Source organism: Geotrypetes seraphini, chromosome 1 (genome assembly GCF_902459505.1).
Source record: "Geotrypetes seraphini chromosome 1, aGeoSer1.1, whole genome shotgun sequence".
In the NCBI taxonomy this organism is placed as follows: domain Eukaryota; kingdom Metazoa; phylum Chordata; class Amphibia; order Gymnophiona; family Dermophiidae; genus Geotrypetes; species Geotrypetes seraphini.
This window is the reverse complement of record NC_047084.1, coordinates 405,076,030-405,088,651: the sequence shown is the minus strand read 5'-3', so window position 1 is coordinate 405,088,651 and position 12,622 is coordinate 405,076,030. Positions and strand designations below refer to the sequence as shown.

Genomic DNA, 12,622 nt, shown 5'->3' with positions numbered 1-12,622 from the left:
CAATCTACCTGCTTTTAAATATCAGCAACAGTGGGAAATCAACTGCTTTTACACCTCAGCAGCAGCGGAACTATCCGCAACTACCAAGAGCACACAGACCCGATCCAGCCAAGAGTGTGAGCTCCACCTCCCCCTGCAGTCCACTAGGAAGATCAACTGTTTTTTACACCTAAGCAGCAACAGGACCAGCCACCACTACCGAGAGCCCTTTGCCCTGATCCAGCCAAACAAGTAAGCTCTTCCCCCAGCATTCCGTTGGAAAAATCAATATGCTTGCTTTTAAATATTATCAGAAGTAGGAGATCAACTGCTTTTACACCTAAGCAGCCTATAATAGGAGCCCTTGCCCCGATCCAACCAGGCATGTGAGCTCCTCCCCCTATATCCCGTTTAAGAGATCAATCTACCTGCTTTAAATATCAGCAGCAGTAGAAAAACAACTGCTTTTACATACAAGCAGCAGCGAGACCTACCGCAACCACCAAGAGCCCACAGACCCGATCCTGCCAGGAGTGTGAACTCCTCCCCCTGCAGTCCATTGGAGAGATCAATCTGCCTGCTTTTAAATATCAGCAGCAGTGGAGATCAACTGCTTTTACACCTAAGCAGCAACGAGACCAGCCACAACCACCGAGAGCACACAGACCCGATCCTACCAAGAGTGTGAACTCTTCCCCCCATGCAATCCGCTAAGAAGATCGACTGTCGGCTCCGGGCGGCTTTCCCGCAGAGGAGAGAATCCTGCATTCACCGTGGGCCTCATCTGGGGCAGCCTCCTTGGAGCGGCTGGGGCACGGGCAGTGTGTCTGGGAGGAAATGCATGGATGGGAGAACATCGCAGGGGAGGAGACATAGGCATCCTGGGACTGTCTGCCAAGTCTCTTCCCTGAAGAAGCCCTTTCTGGAAACGTCAATCGCTCCTCCTAAACTTACTTGCTACACTTCATCACTGACGCTGATACCGTGGATTGAAGACAAAGTTTTATTTTATTTTTCTTTCCAGCTTATGATTTATCTTTAATCTTATCTATTGTTTTGCCTTTTGTCTTTGTTCTATTTCTATCATTTAAATTTCTCCAGAATTCTACTGTTCAACGGCTCCCCCTTCTGCTTCTATTCCTTTTTCTCCTCTCTTCTACCTTCCAAAGTATTTAGATCAATGCTGTCTTGTTAAAATGTTTATTTTATTTTTATTTTTCCTCTAACTCTACTTTTCACTTCTCTATTACCCTCCAGGTACTTTAGTTAGATTGTGAGCCTTCGGGACAGTTAGGGAATTTTTCAAGTACCTTTCTTATTTCTAATCTTAATGTATATTTTCTGTAAACCGCTTAGAACCTAACGGATGTAGCGGTATATAAGAAATAAATTACATTACATTACATTACACTTTGATGACTGCGGAAGGTCTACATCTTGTCGTGTGAAACCTTCAGCCCTGGCGAGCCCTGAACAGAGAAAAGGCTGCACCAAAGGCCTAGCCGAGCATTTAGTCCCTTGCTCAGTCAAGGGAGAGGCTAAGCTTTCTGCTGTTGCCCATCCTAGCTGTGCCAAAGGGCAGGGTGCAAGGATGCATCTGAGGCACTACATACAATATATGCAATCCTGGCAAGAATTCACAATAGGAGAGCCCAAAGACTACATCCAAACAAGTTTTGAGGGGAAAAATTGCAGTTTTGGAAGTGCAGGGAGCATTTGAAAAAAAAATAAAATTGCTAAAAATCCAAGATAGCCAGTTATGAAATTTGCACCAAAAAAACCACAATATTTTTCACATATAGCAAGTCACAAAAACAGTGATTTTAGGATTTTTTTCAGGTAGGAGAACACAGGGGGACATACAGAAACCTTCAAAACTGCCAAATTCACCTACAATCACACCCAAGTCCCGCTCTTCTGTTGTGCATATAAGCTCTTCACTCCCTAATCTGTACAATTCCGTCGGGTTTTTGCAGCCCAAATACATGACCTTACATTTCTTAGCATTAAATTTTAGCTGCCAAATTTCAGACCATTCTTTAAGCTTCACCAGGTTTTTCTTCATGTTATTCACACCATCCGGCGTGTCTACTCTATTGTAGATTTTGGTATCATCCGCAAAGAGACAAATCTTACTCAACAACCCTTCAGCAATATCATTTATAAAAATGTTTAAAAGAACAGGCCCAAGAACAGAACCTTGAGCCACACCACTGGTAACATCCTTTCCTCAGAGCAATCTCCATTTATCACTACCTTCTGTCGCCTTCCATTCAACCAGTTCTTGACCCAGCCTGTCACTTTGGGACCCATCCCGAGGGCACTCAGTTTATTTATTAGACGTCTGTGTAGAACACTGTCAAAGACTTTACTAAAATCTAAATACACCACATCTAGCACACATCCTCTATCCAATTCTCTGGTCACCCAGTCAAAGAAATTGAGTCCAGCTGTCTTCCCACAACACAGCCTCTTCTTTCCCACTACTGGAAATCTTTGACACCTCATGAACCATTTCATAGATGTAGCTTCAAGTTTATTTAAAATTTCTTATACCGTCCAATCAACCTTCTATGCGGTGTACAAATTCATAAAAACAGAAAACAAACTAACTAAAATACAAGATTAAGCTGACATTACGTCACCAAACTATAACTATTAATAACTTTTAAAAACTAAGACAAACAAGAACAAAAGGTAAAAGGCAAGAACTACAATAGTCAAAGTAAAAGAGAACAATAGGAGGGGCTACTATAAATAACGTTAAGCTCAATAGTATCTACACTCAATTGCCCTTAAAAGGACAGTTAGGTCTCAAAGGCATCAAGGAAGAGAAAGCACAGTTACTTACCGTAACAGGTGTTATCCAGGGACAGCAAGCAGATATTCTTAACTGATGGGTGACGGCACTGACGGAGCCCCGGTACGGACAATTTTAGAGTGATTGCACTCTAAGAACTTAGAAAGTTCTAGTTAGGCCGCACCGCGCATGCGCGAGGGCCTTCCCGCCCGACGGAGGCGCGTGGTCCCCAGTTAAGATAAGCCAGCTAAAAAGCCAACCCGGGGAGGTGGGTGGGACGTAAGAATATCTGCCTGATATCCCTGGATAACACCTGTTACGGTAAGTAACTGTGCTTTATCCCAGGACAAGCAGGCAGCATATTCTTAACTGATGGGTGACCTCCAAGCTAACAAAAAGAGAGATGGAGGGAAGGTTGGCCATTAGGAAAATAAATTTTGTAAAACAGATTGGCCAAAGTGTCCATCCCGTCTGGAGAATGCATCCAGACAGTAATGAGATGTGAAAATATGGACTGAGGACTAAGTAGCAGCCTTGCAGATTTCCTCAATAGGAGTAGATCGGAGGAAAGCCACAGATGCCGCCATAGCTTGAACCTTATGGGCCGTGACAGAACCTTCCAGTGTCAGTCCGGACTGAGCATAACAGAACGAGATGCAGGTAGCAAGCCAATTGGAAATCGTTCGCTTCGAAACAGGATGACCCAACTTATTTGGATCAAAAGACAGAAAAAGTCGGGGAGATGATCTGTGAGGCATAGTGCGCTCTAAATAGTAAGCCAAAGCATGCTTACAGTCCAAAGTATGCAAAGCCTGTTCTCCTGGATGAGAATGCGGTTTCGGGAAGAATACAGGTAAGACAATGGACTGATTAAGGTGAAAGTCAGAGACAACCTTAGGGAGAAATTTTGGATGTGTACGCAGAACCACCTTGTCATGATGAAAAACAATGAAAGGTGGATCTGCAACTAGTGCATGTAACTCACTGACCCTCCTGGCAGAGGTGAGAGCAATAAGAAAGACCATTTTTCAAGTGAGAAATTTGAAATGAACTGTAGCCAAAGGTTCAAAAGGAGGCTTCATTAAGGCGGAAAGAACCACATTAAGATCCCAGACAATAGGAGGAGGCTTGAGAGGTGGTTTCACATTGAAAAGCCCCTGCATAAATCTGGAAACCAAAAGATGAGCAGTAAGGTTTTCTGTGAACAGGTGCATGAAAAGCAGTAATGGCACTGAGGTGGACTCTGATCGAGGTAGACTTGAGACCAGAGTTAGACAAAGAAAGAAGATAATCTAACACTAGTTCTACTGCTAGTGAAGTTGGATCATGATGATGCAGGAGACACCAGGAAGAAAACCGGGTCCACTTCTGTTGATAACACTGAAGAGTGGCCGGCTTCCTGGAAGCATCAAGAATAGAACGGACAGGCTGAGAAAGAAGTGAGTGGGTCAAGCTCAGCCCGAGAGATACCAAGCTGTCAGGTGCAGAGACTGCAGGTTGGGATGTAGAAGGGATTGCTGATGCTGAGTAAGCAGAGAAGGAAACACTAGAAGAGTTATTGGCTCCCTGGAACTGAGTTGAAGAAGAAGGGAGAACCAATGTTGCCTGGGCCATCGTGGAGCAATGAGAATCATGGTGGCGTTGTCCCTCTTAAGCTTGAACAAGGTTCGCAACATGAGAGGCAGAGGAAGAAAGGCATAAAGGAATCGACCGGTCCAATCCAGGAGAAACGCATCTGCTGCCAGACAATGAGGGGAGTAGAGTCTGGAGCAAAAGTGGGGCAGTTGATGATTGTGAGGAGCCGCAAAGAGGTCCACTTGAGGAGTGCCCCATTGATCGAAAATGGATTGGAGAGTCATGGGATCGAGAGTCCATTCGTGAGGTTGGAGAATTCTGCTGAGATTGTCTGCTAAGGAATTCTGCTTCCCCTAAATGTAGACAGCTTTTAGGAATAAATGGCGAGCTGTCGCCCAAGACCAAATCTTTTGGGCCTCCTGACACAACAGGCGAGAGCCCGTCCCACTCTGTTTGTTGATGTACTACAGGGGTGTCCAATGTCGGTCCTCGAGGGCCGCAGTCCAGTCGGATTTTCAGGATTTCCCCAATGAATATACATGAGGTCTATTTGCTTGCACTGCTTTCATTGTATGCTAATAGATCTCATGCATATTCATTGGGGAAATCCTGAAAACCCGACTGGATTGCGGCCCTCGAGGACTGACATTGGACACCCCTGATGTAGTACATTGCAACTTGATTGTCTGTGCAAAGCAATAGTACTTGAGGAAAGAGGAGATGCTGAAAAGCCTTGAGGGCATAAAACATCGCTCTGAGTTCCAGGAAATTGATGCGATGCCTCTTTTCCTGGGCAGTCCAAAGGCCTTGAGTTTGGTGATTGTTCAAGTGAGCTCCCCAGGCATACGGGGATGCGTCTGTGGTGATGACGAGATGAAGAAGAGGCAGATGGAACAGAAGACCTCTGGAGAGATTGGAAGATTTCAACCATCTTTGCAGAGACTGTCGAAGAGACGATGTCACAGATATGTGTCGCGAACAAGGATCCGTCACCTGGGAACATTGGGTAGCTAGGGTCCATTGAGGAGTGCGCAGGTGAAGACGTGCGAAGGGGGTGACATGAACTGTCGACGCCATGTGACCCAAGAGTACCATCATTTGTTTGGCAGAGATGGAAAGCTGTGGGAGCACCTGCTGACAGAGATGAAGAAGGGTCTGAAGGCGGTTGGAGGGAAGAAACACCCTCATTAGAACAGTGTCCAATATCGCTCCAATGAATTGAAGTCGCTGAGTTGGAATGAGATGCGACTTGGGCAGGTTGATCTCGAAACTCAGAATTTGGAGAAACAGGATGGTTTGGTTGGTGGCAAGAAGCAATGCCTGAGACGAAGGAGCCTTGATTAACCAGACGTCCAGGTAAGGAAAGACTTGGAGATTGTGAGAGATTGTGAGAGCGTAGAAAGGCGGCCACCACAATGAGACATTTTGTGAATACCCTGGGAGAGGAGGCCAGACCGAAGGGTAACACCTTGTACTGGTAATGAGAACGATTGATTAGAAATCGGAGGTACTGTCTGGACATCAGATTTACAGGGATATGTGTGTACGCTTCTTTGAGATACAGGGAGCATAGCCAGTCGCCCTGAGTGAGGGTAAAGTGTGGCAAGAGAGAGCATTTTGAACTTCTCCTTGACCAAACATTTGTTGAGATCCCTGAGATCTAATATGGGTCTGAGGTCTCCGGTCTTTTTGGGGACTAGAAAGTACCGGGAGTAAAATCACTGCCCTCGCTGATCTAGAGGAACTTCTTCGATGGCATTTAGAAGAAGGAGGGATTGAACTTCCTGACCCAGAAGGAAGCACTGAGACGTGTTGGAAGCAGACTCTTTTGGAGGACTTGTTGGTGGAAGAGTCTGAAAGTTGAGGGAATATCCATGATGGATGATGGAGAGAACCCACTGATCTGTAGTGATGATTTCCCAACGGTTCAGAAAAAACTGTAGACGTCCCCTGATGGGTTGAGGTAGAAGAGATGAAGAGGGAAGACTGGCTATGTCCTGGAGAAGGAAGTCAAAAGGGCTGAGTAGGCTGAGCAACAGGCTTCACTGGTTGTTGCTGCTATTGACGAGCCTGCTGCTGCTGTTGTTGACGTTGCCTCCGAGGCTGGGGATGAGGAGGATGAAGAGGACGAGCTGAAAAACGACGTTGATAAGACGTCTGCTGTCTAAAAGGACGAGTAGGTGGGGGCTTCTTTTTGGTTTTCAATAAGGTATCCCACCTGGTCTCATGAGCAGAAAGTTTCTGGGTAGTGGTATCCAGAGATTCTCCAAAGAGCTCGTCACCCAGGCAGGGAGCGTTGACGAGGCGGTCTTGATGGTTTACATCAAGTTCGGAGATGCTGAGCCAAGCCAAACGTCTCATAGCGACAGCCATAGCTGTAAGCCCTGGAGGTGAGTTCAAAAGTATCGTAGATGGAACGGACCATGAACTTTCTGAGCTGGAAAAGACTGGAAGTACATTGTTGGAATGAAGGTATCTTACATTCCGGGAGGTACTTCTGAAAAGCAGCAAGCTGCTGAATGAGATGCTTCAGGTAGAAAGAAAAATGGAATGCATAGTTACCTGAACGATTGGCCAACATAGCATTCTGATATAACCGCTTGCCAAATTTATCCATGGCCTTACCCTCTCTGCCAGGAGGGACAGAAGCGTATACACTAGAGCCCGCAGTTTTCTTCAGGGTGGACTCCACAAGCAAAGATTCATGTGGGAGCTGAGTCTTGTCAAACCCTGGAATGGGGATAGCCTTGTAAAGAGAATCCAGCTTTCTAGGGGCTCCTGGAATGGTTAAAGGAGTCTCAAGATTTTTATAAAAGGTTTCCCTCAAGATGTCATGTAAGGGTAATTTGAGGAATTCTTTAGGAGGTTGATCAAGGTCCAGAGCATCAAGGAATGCTTTGGACTTTTTAGAATCAGACTCCAATGGGATAGACAGTGTGTCTGACATTTCTTTGAGAAATTTTGTAAAGGAAGTCTGCTCTGGCTTACTATCAGGCTCCTGAACAGATGGATCAATCTCATCAGATGAAATCTCATCATCGGTGCCGAGAGGTTCATCAGAATCATCCCATAAGTCAGAGTCACGCACCAAAGGAAGTCGGCCCTGGGAGACAGGAGTGGATACATCCCCATGTCGGGTTTTGCGTACCGACTTGCCCAATCGCATCGATACTGTACCTGGGGAAGTATGGAAAGCGGTACGGAGGTTCGGGTCAGAGAGCGGTACCGGCTCGGAGACCGAAGGAACCGCCCAACGCATTGTTTTTGGTTCCGCCGAAAGAACAGGCATGGATACCGAAGAGGCAGAATGCAACTGTGCCGATAAGGTCAATGCCGACAAAATAGGCTGGTTGACAACCGGCACTGGAGGCTCAGAGGGTACCGACACTGGAAGGTTCGGAGTCAAAAGAGCCGGGAGGAGTTGCTGTAACTGCTCCTTAAGTTGGACTTGGAGGATAGCCACGATGCGGTCATCCAAGGATGGTCCCGATGGCATCGGTACCGCTTTTCTTTTCTTCGGTATCTGTGGTGCCGCTCTATGCTCAGGAGAAGATGATGCCGATGACGAGGCACTGACTTCAATAGGAGCGGAGCGTTTACGTGGCCGGCGCGCAGTCTGCAGGACTTGGCTCACTGCTTGTTCGACCGGCGGGCCCAGGACTGTAGGGGATGGCTTCTTAGCCGGCTTACCTGGAGGGTGCGACACCGAAGATAACATCTTGCGGTGTCGAAAGGGCCGGCGCCCATTTCGATGACGCAGCCGATGTTGGGGGTCGATGTCGGTGGACCCTCCATGGCGGTACCGAAAAGAAGTCGTTGCTGAAGTTGGCGATTCTTTAAGGTTCGTTTTTGGAGAGAAGCCCTATGATCCGGACCCAAGCACTGAAGACACCAATTGTCCAGGTCGGACAAGGATATAGGGCCTGCACACCGCCGACACTTCTTAAAGCCCGGTGAAGGGGACATGAAGGGAAAAACGGCCGCTGCAAAATCAAAGGTCGAGGCTTCGATGTTGCCAACAGGCCCCGCCGGGGCCACAGAAAGTCGAAGAAAAAAATTAGAATTTTTTTTTTTTTTTTTTAAATAAGAAAAGGAGAAAAAAGTGAAAGAATTTCACAAAAATACGCGAGTGGGAAGGCGAGGAAAAAATTTTCAACAGCCGTTGAAAAACGTGTCTTCTTAGCTCCGCGGAAACTAAGAAACTGGGGACCGCGCGCCTCCGTCGGGCGGGAAGGCACTCACATATGCGCGGAGTGGCCTAACTAGAACTTTCTAAGTTCTTAGAGTGCAATCACTCTAAAATTGTCCGTACCGGGGCTCCGTCGGTGCCGTCACCCATCAGTTAAGAATATGCTGCCTGCTTGTCCTGGGATAAATGTCTTTAGCTTCGTCTTAAAGTTATTAAGATTTGATTATTTGCGTAAATAATTTGGAATACTATTCCAAAGAGAGGGGGCAGTGACAGAGAAGATAGTAGACCTCACTGTATATATAAACTTCAGTGATGGTATAGAGAAAAGGTTATTAGCTATTGATCTTAGGGTCTTAGAAGATTATACCTCTAATTCTTACGGATGCTTCTCAGTCTTGCCACCTCCTCTCTCAGTTCTTTTACTTCCTTCATGAGGGTTTGAAGCTGAAGACAGTTTGTACATGGAACTAATCCCTCTGCCTGGGTTCCCTCTGTCCCAACCAAAAGAAGTTGAGGAGGAGGATCCACAGCCTCTCTCCAGTGTGCGCAGTCGAGAGAGAGGCAGGTGTGTACAACAAAGGACGTTGCCGAATCAGCTTCGACGCCTAAAGCAGCTGCATTAGTTTCTGGAGGACCACATCCACACAGTGGTCCTGCATATCTTTTAGCACCACACCACCTTCACTGGGTAAAGATGTAAGTTTAGTCACCTGTGCAACCAAAGAATCCACCCTGGGTGGACCCAAAAGCTGCCCAGAGAATACAAAAGCATGACATGGCTCTGGCTATTTTAAGAGCACCTTCTGGAGAGTCATACTGCTCTGAGATCAGAACACTCATATTAGGTAGCAGAGTACTCTCCACAAAAGCCAGGAGGAAGAAGAGGACAGAGCCAGCTGAGCGACTAAATGTAACTCCTGCAAAGATTCAGAAATAAGATCCGGCAAAGCCGCAGACTTGAACGCAGAACCGTGGTATCATCCCCAGGTTCCAAAACCCCAGAGGGAGCTGCAGATCCAGTACAGTATGCCTGATCTCCCGTCCCGGGAAGTGCTGTGCCTGTAAATAAGGGGACAGCAAGGTGGTCATCCTCATCAGGATCCCCCAGATCAGAATCAGGCAGCACAAGAACAGCAGCTGCCTGAGCTGAGTGCATGTCCAAAGGAGCAACATCACTAAGAAACCCCTCAGAGGCGGATTGGGATGGCTTTGAAACTCATTCCACGAATATTTCATAAAGTCCGAGAAAGTGTCTGGCTCCTGGGGTACCCTTTGATGACTTAATTTTGCATTTCTTAGGCTGTGGAGGGTCCACAGCCAGGCACACGAACTAGCGGCTGTGCCAAACCCTGAAAGTAAAGAAGGCCACCCCGCTGGGCTAGCCAAGCGTTTAGACACCTGCTTCAGCAGGGTAAAAGGCTAAGCTTGACATTGCTACCTCTCCCGGCTGCGCCATGCAGCACATGATGCAAGTGCTAAATTTGCACAATCCTGGCAAGAATCCACATGAGAGCCCAAGGACTCCATCCCAACACGTTTTGAGACAAAAATTGCAGTTATGGGGAAGCAGGGAGCTATAAAAAAAAAAAAAAAAGAGAGCGTTAAAAATCCAAGATGGCTGCCATCAAGAAATTTGTACCAAAATTGTGATTTTTTTAAATATTTACTAAAGTCAAATAATGGTGATTTTAGGATTTTTTAGATTTGGGAACACAGGGGGACATACAGAAACCTTGAAAACCCCACTTTTCAAAATTCTCTCGATTCACCTCAAAGGCTGAAACAGCCTGTATGAACTCAATTGTGTTTGTGGATCTGTGCTGCAGCCTGCCTCAACAATTTAACAGTAGCTGGGAGGAGAGAATCACTGCCTCATGCTGGGAATACCTCTGCAAAGCTGATCTTCAGGTTGCCAGTCAAACCTTATGCCTGACTGCCCCTCCATCCATACTGACCGATGGACGCACACCGGGATGGTAAGAAGAGGCAGCCGACACCCTGCAAGACAATGTTGAGTCTCCTAAGGGTGCCCAACAGCCTGAGCTCAACACCTGTTTAACATTAGGTGAGACCACTACAAGGATGGCCCTGAGCTCCTAAGAAAAACTATGCAGGCTGGCTAACAGGTACCCACTGGGATTGGCCTGTCAGCTACAAAACCAAAGTCTGTGTGTTCTCAAAGCAGATAGAGCTCAAAGATGCTTCGAGCACCAGAAACAGAGAAAGGGGCAAAAAATACACTGAATAAAATAAATTGTGGAAAATTTAGGAGAATCTGGGCTCCTGTTTGGGAGATCTGTCCCATATAGCTAAGAGTTCTCTTTTGAACTTTTGACACTGGAGTATTGGGGTTGGGGGTTCGGGAGGGTAGGGTCTTTTTTTGGGGGGCGGGGGGGTGGGGTTGGAAGCTCACACCTGAATTTTGATTCCCCACCGGTTAGAGGATGTAAATTTTAAAAAGTCATCATCAACATCTTTTCTCACATCAAGCAGCATTATGGGGTAAAGATCTGGAACAACTGCTTATGCATACTACTTATAGGGAATTTAGGAAACACCTAAAAACATATCTGTTGTTCTTGAAGTATTTAGGTAACTGACCTATACAATCTTAGTCCACAACTGATCCCCAGAACTGTTAATCACTAACCCTTAACTTTGTTAAATCTATTCAATCTGTACTATCTTTTAGTCAATGTAAACCACATAGAACTTCACAGTCCTGCGGTATATAAACTGTTATTATTATTATTAAGTTTGCTTGCATTTGCTATAAGATGTTATTTGAATTAGCTCCGCTATATCTCTTCCCTCATTTTGAATGGTACTAGTCAACTAGGTCTATTCCTTTTTCCTAATCCCCAAAATTGCCGTTATAAAAAATATTTTGATTGATCCTTGGCTTATCAAGCAGGCAAAGTTCAAGTATGGCTAAGCGATCCGATTCAACAATCTGCATCTTATTGCACTTTTAGAAAATTGGTTAAGACCTATTTGTTCAAAAAATTTGTTACTTGATTGATGACTGTCATATTTCTTATTGTATTTTTCACTATTGAAATATTGTGCTGCTTTTATGTGTGCTTTGCACTATCACTGGAAAGTCCAGTCCTTTTTATTCTGTGAACCGCCTAGAACTTTTGGGTGTTGGCAGTATAGAAAAATAGTTATTATCATCATCTTAGGTCTCCCTGAAGGATTAACACGGATGTTCTTGCGTGGTCTACTGTTGTATGCTGTATTGTTGTTGAGTTTGGTATGTAAACATTTGAAAATTTCAATAAAAAAGTAAATATGAAAAATAAATTGTGAAGAACAGAATGAAAGAACTGGAGGTGGAGCTAAGGATCCCAGTAAAGTGCAACAGAGGCAGAAGAAAAAATCTAGAGTGGATGCAGCCATGGGGGACACACTACCCGTCTGTCTAGAATGTCTCACCTATTACACTGGAAAGGTCATTAAACATGTCTTACCCTCACCTTGCACAACAGAGAAAGGATATGGCTCAAAGCTCATTTTACAATAACGAGAGGGAAACCTTTTGAAAAGTGCAATGTATGGAAATTCTTCCAATTTTAAATAGCTTTCACAATAGCCTTATACCAAAAAGACTACATTCCAGACTCCTGCAGTCCCTACCTGTCACCAGAAGAACCAGCTCCTGATCAGGACTCCAGCTCATGACAATAAGCCCACTCTCTACAGTTCCAACACATTCCAGCTGTTAAGTGAAACCAAAAGAAAATATTAAGACTAGGCACAAAGCCATATAGTTTGTTTGTTGATTTGTGAATTGGAATAGGTGATAAATTATTCACATATCTTATTGTTTTCCATGTGTCTACAAATAATCTATTTTCCTTATATAATCTAGGCATTTTGATACTAAGTACATGGCATAATTGCAGAGGAAACATGAGGTGCCATTCCAACCATAACCAATCCAGGATATTATCAACAGGCTCTGGAAGGATCCAATACATACCCTGGCGCATAGGTTTGGTGATACCTATAAAAGTTTGGAAAATTTACCCCACCCTCTGTAATCGGTTTTTGTAGAGATACTAAAGCAATTC

The 12,622-nt window shown here is 45.3% G+C and overlaps 1 protein-coding gene across 3 annotated transcripts in view; it reads right to left on the bottom strand.

The window, feature by feature from the left end:
• Positions 1-12,622, bottom strand: part of ELP1 (elongator complex protein 1) — an 882,162-nt gene that overhangs the window by 797,782 nt on the left and 71,758 nt on the right. For all 3 annotated transcript variants that reach the window (XM_033918172.1, XM_033918151.1, XM_033918160.1), the window contains exon 3: positions 12,186-12,267. In XM_033918172.1, coding sequence (XP_033774063.1) covers positions 12,186-12,228 — 43 coding nt within the window. In that variant the 5' untranslated portion in view covers positions 12,229-12,267. The remainder of the gene's footprint in view (positions 1-12,185; positions 12,268-12,622) is intronic.